This window comes from Eimeria mitis, genomic scaffold, assembly GCF_000499745.2.
Source record: "Eimeria mitis Houghton genomic scaffold, Emh_scaff726, whole genome shotgun sequence".
Classification (NCBI taxonomy): Eukaryota; Apicomplexa; class Conoidasida; order Eucoccidiorida; family Eimeriidae; genus Eimeria; species Eimeria mitis.
In genome coordinates, this window is record NW_013575302.1 from 4,841 (window position 1) to 5,889 (window position 1,049).

Here is a 1,049-nt window from a genome sequence, read left to right on the forward strand (position 1 = left end):
GCTGCTATACTGGGGACTTATTAAAAAGCTGAGCTTCGCTCTATGATGCATACCGCTGCTGCTGCTGCTGCTGCTGCTGCTGCTGCTGTTGCTGCTGCTGCTGTTTCTGTTGCTGTTGAGCCGGTAGCACCCACCTATTGTTGGCTGCTGCTGCAGCGACAGCAGCAGCAGCAGCAGCTGCTGCTGCTGTATTCGGATCTGCTGCTGCATCGGTGTACTCAGGAGTAGCACGGAGCCGGGTGACTTGCTGCTGCATGCGTTGCTGCTGCTGCTGCTGCTGCAGCCGTTGCTGGAGTTGCTGCTGCAGCAGCAGCTGCTGCTGTTGCTGCTGCTGCTGCTGCGGCGTAGAAGAACCGAGAAGGAAGCCACCCTGCAGCTGCTGCTGCGTCAGCCGCAGCTTCTGCTGCTCAATGAGCTGCTGCTGCCTCGCCATTTGCTGCTGCATCACGCGGTGCAGCAGTGCGATTTGCTGCTGCTTCTGCAGCTGCTGCAGCAGCAGCAGCTGCTGCTGCTGCTGCTGTTGCTGCTGCTGCTGCTGCTGCTGCGGGTAACCCTCACCAGACCCAAATGCTGCATCTCCTCCTACTGAAGACCTCGTTGTGTTGCGGCTGCCTGCTGTAGCCCATGCAGAGGTGCAGCAGCTGTTGTCGCTGCTGCTGCTGCTGCTGCTGCTGTTGCTGTTGCTGCAGTGACTCTCCTGTCTGCTGCTGCCGTTAGAAGGCCAGTTCAGAAGCGAAGCAACATCTGCTGCTGTTGCTGCTGTGCTGCTGCTCGTTGGCTGCCGCAGTGCTTTGCTGCTGCTGCTCGATGCAGCAGCAGCGTCGCTGTCTGCTGCAGCAGCTACGCAGCGGCATTTCTCGCAGCAGTAGCTGCCGCAGCAGCAGCTGCTTGCTAGCTGCTGCAGCTGCTGCTGCTGCAGTTGCTGCTGCTGCAGTTGCTGCTGCTGCTGCTGCAGCTGCTGCTGCTGCAGCTGCAGCATCTCAGATAGCTGCGAATTCGTTAGCTGGTGCTGGACAGGGGAGCACACGGAGCTGCCGTGCACTGCAGCA

The 1,049-nt window shown here is 60.2% G+C and overlaps 1 protein-coding gene across 1 annotated transcript in view; it reads right to left on the reverse strand.

The window, feature by feature from the left end:
* Positions 1-40: 40 nt before the first annotated feature.
* The window catches only part of EMH_0020830 (CMGC kinase, MAPK family (ERK) TgMAPK-1, putative), a gene marked incomplete at both ends in the record, with an annotated part of 6,411 nt that continues 5,402 nt past the window's right edge, over positions 41-1,049 (reverse strand). Inside the window, one exon of the mRNA XM_013501646.1 lies at positions 41-1,041. Within this exon, the coding sequence (XP_013357100.1) occupies positions 41-1,041 (1,001 nt within the window). The remainder of the gene's footprint in view (positions 1,042-1,049) is intronic.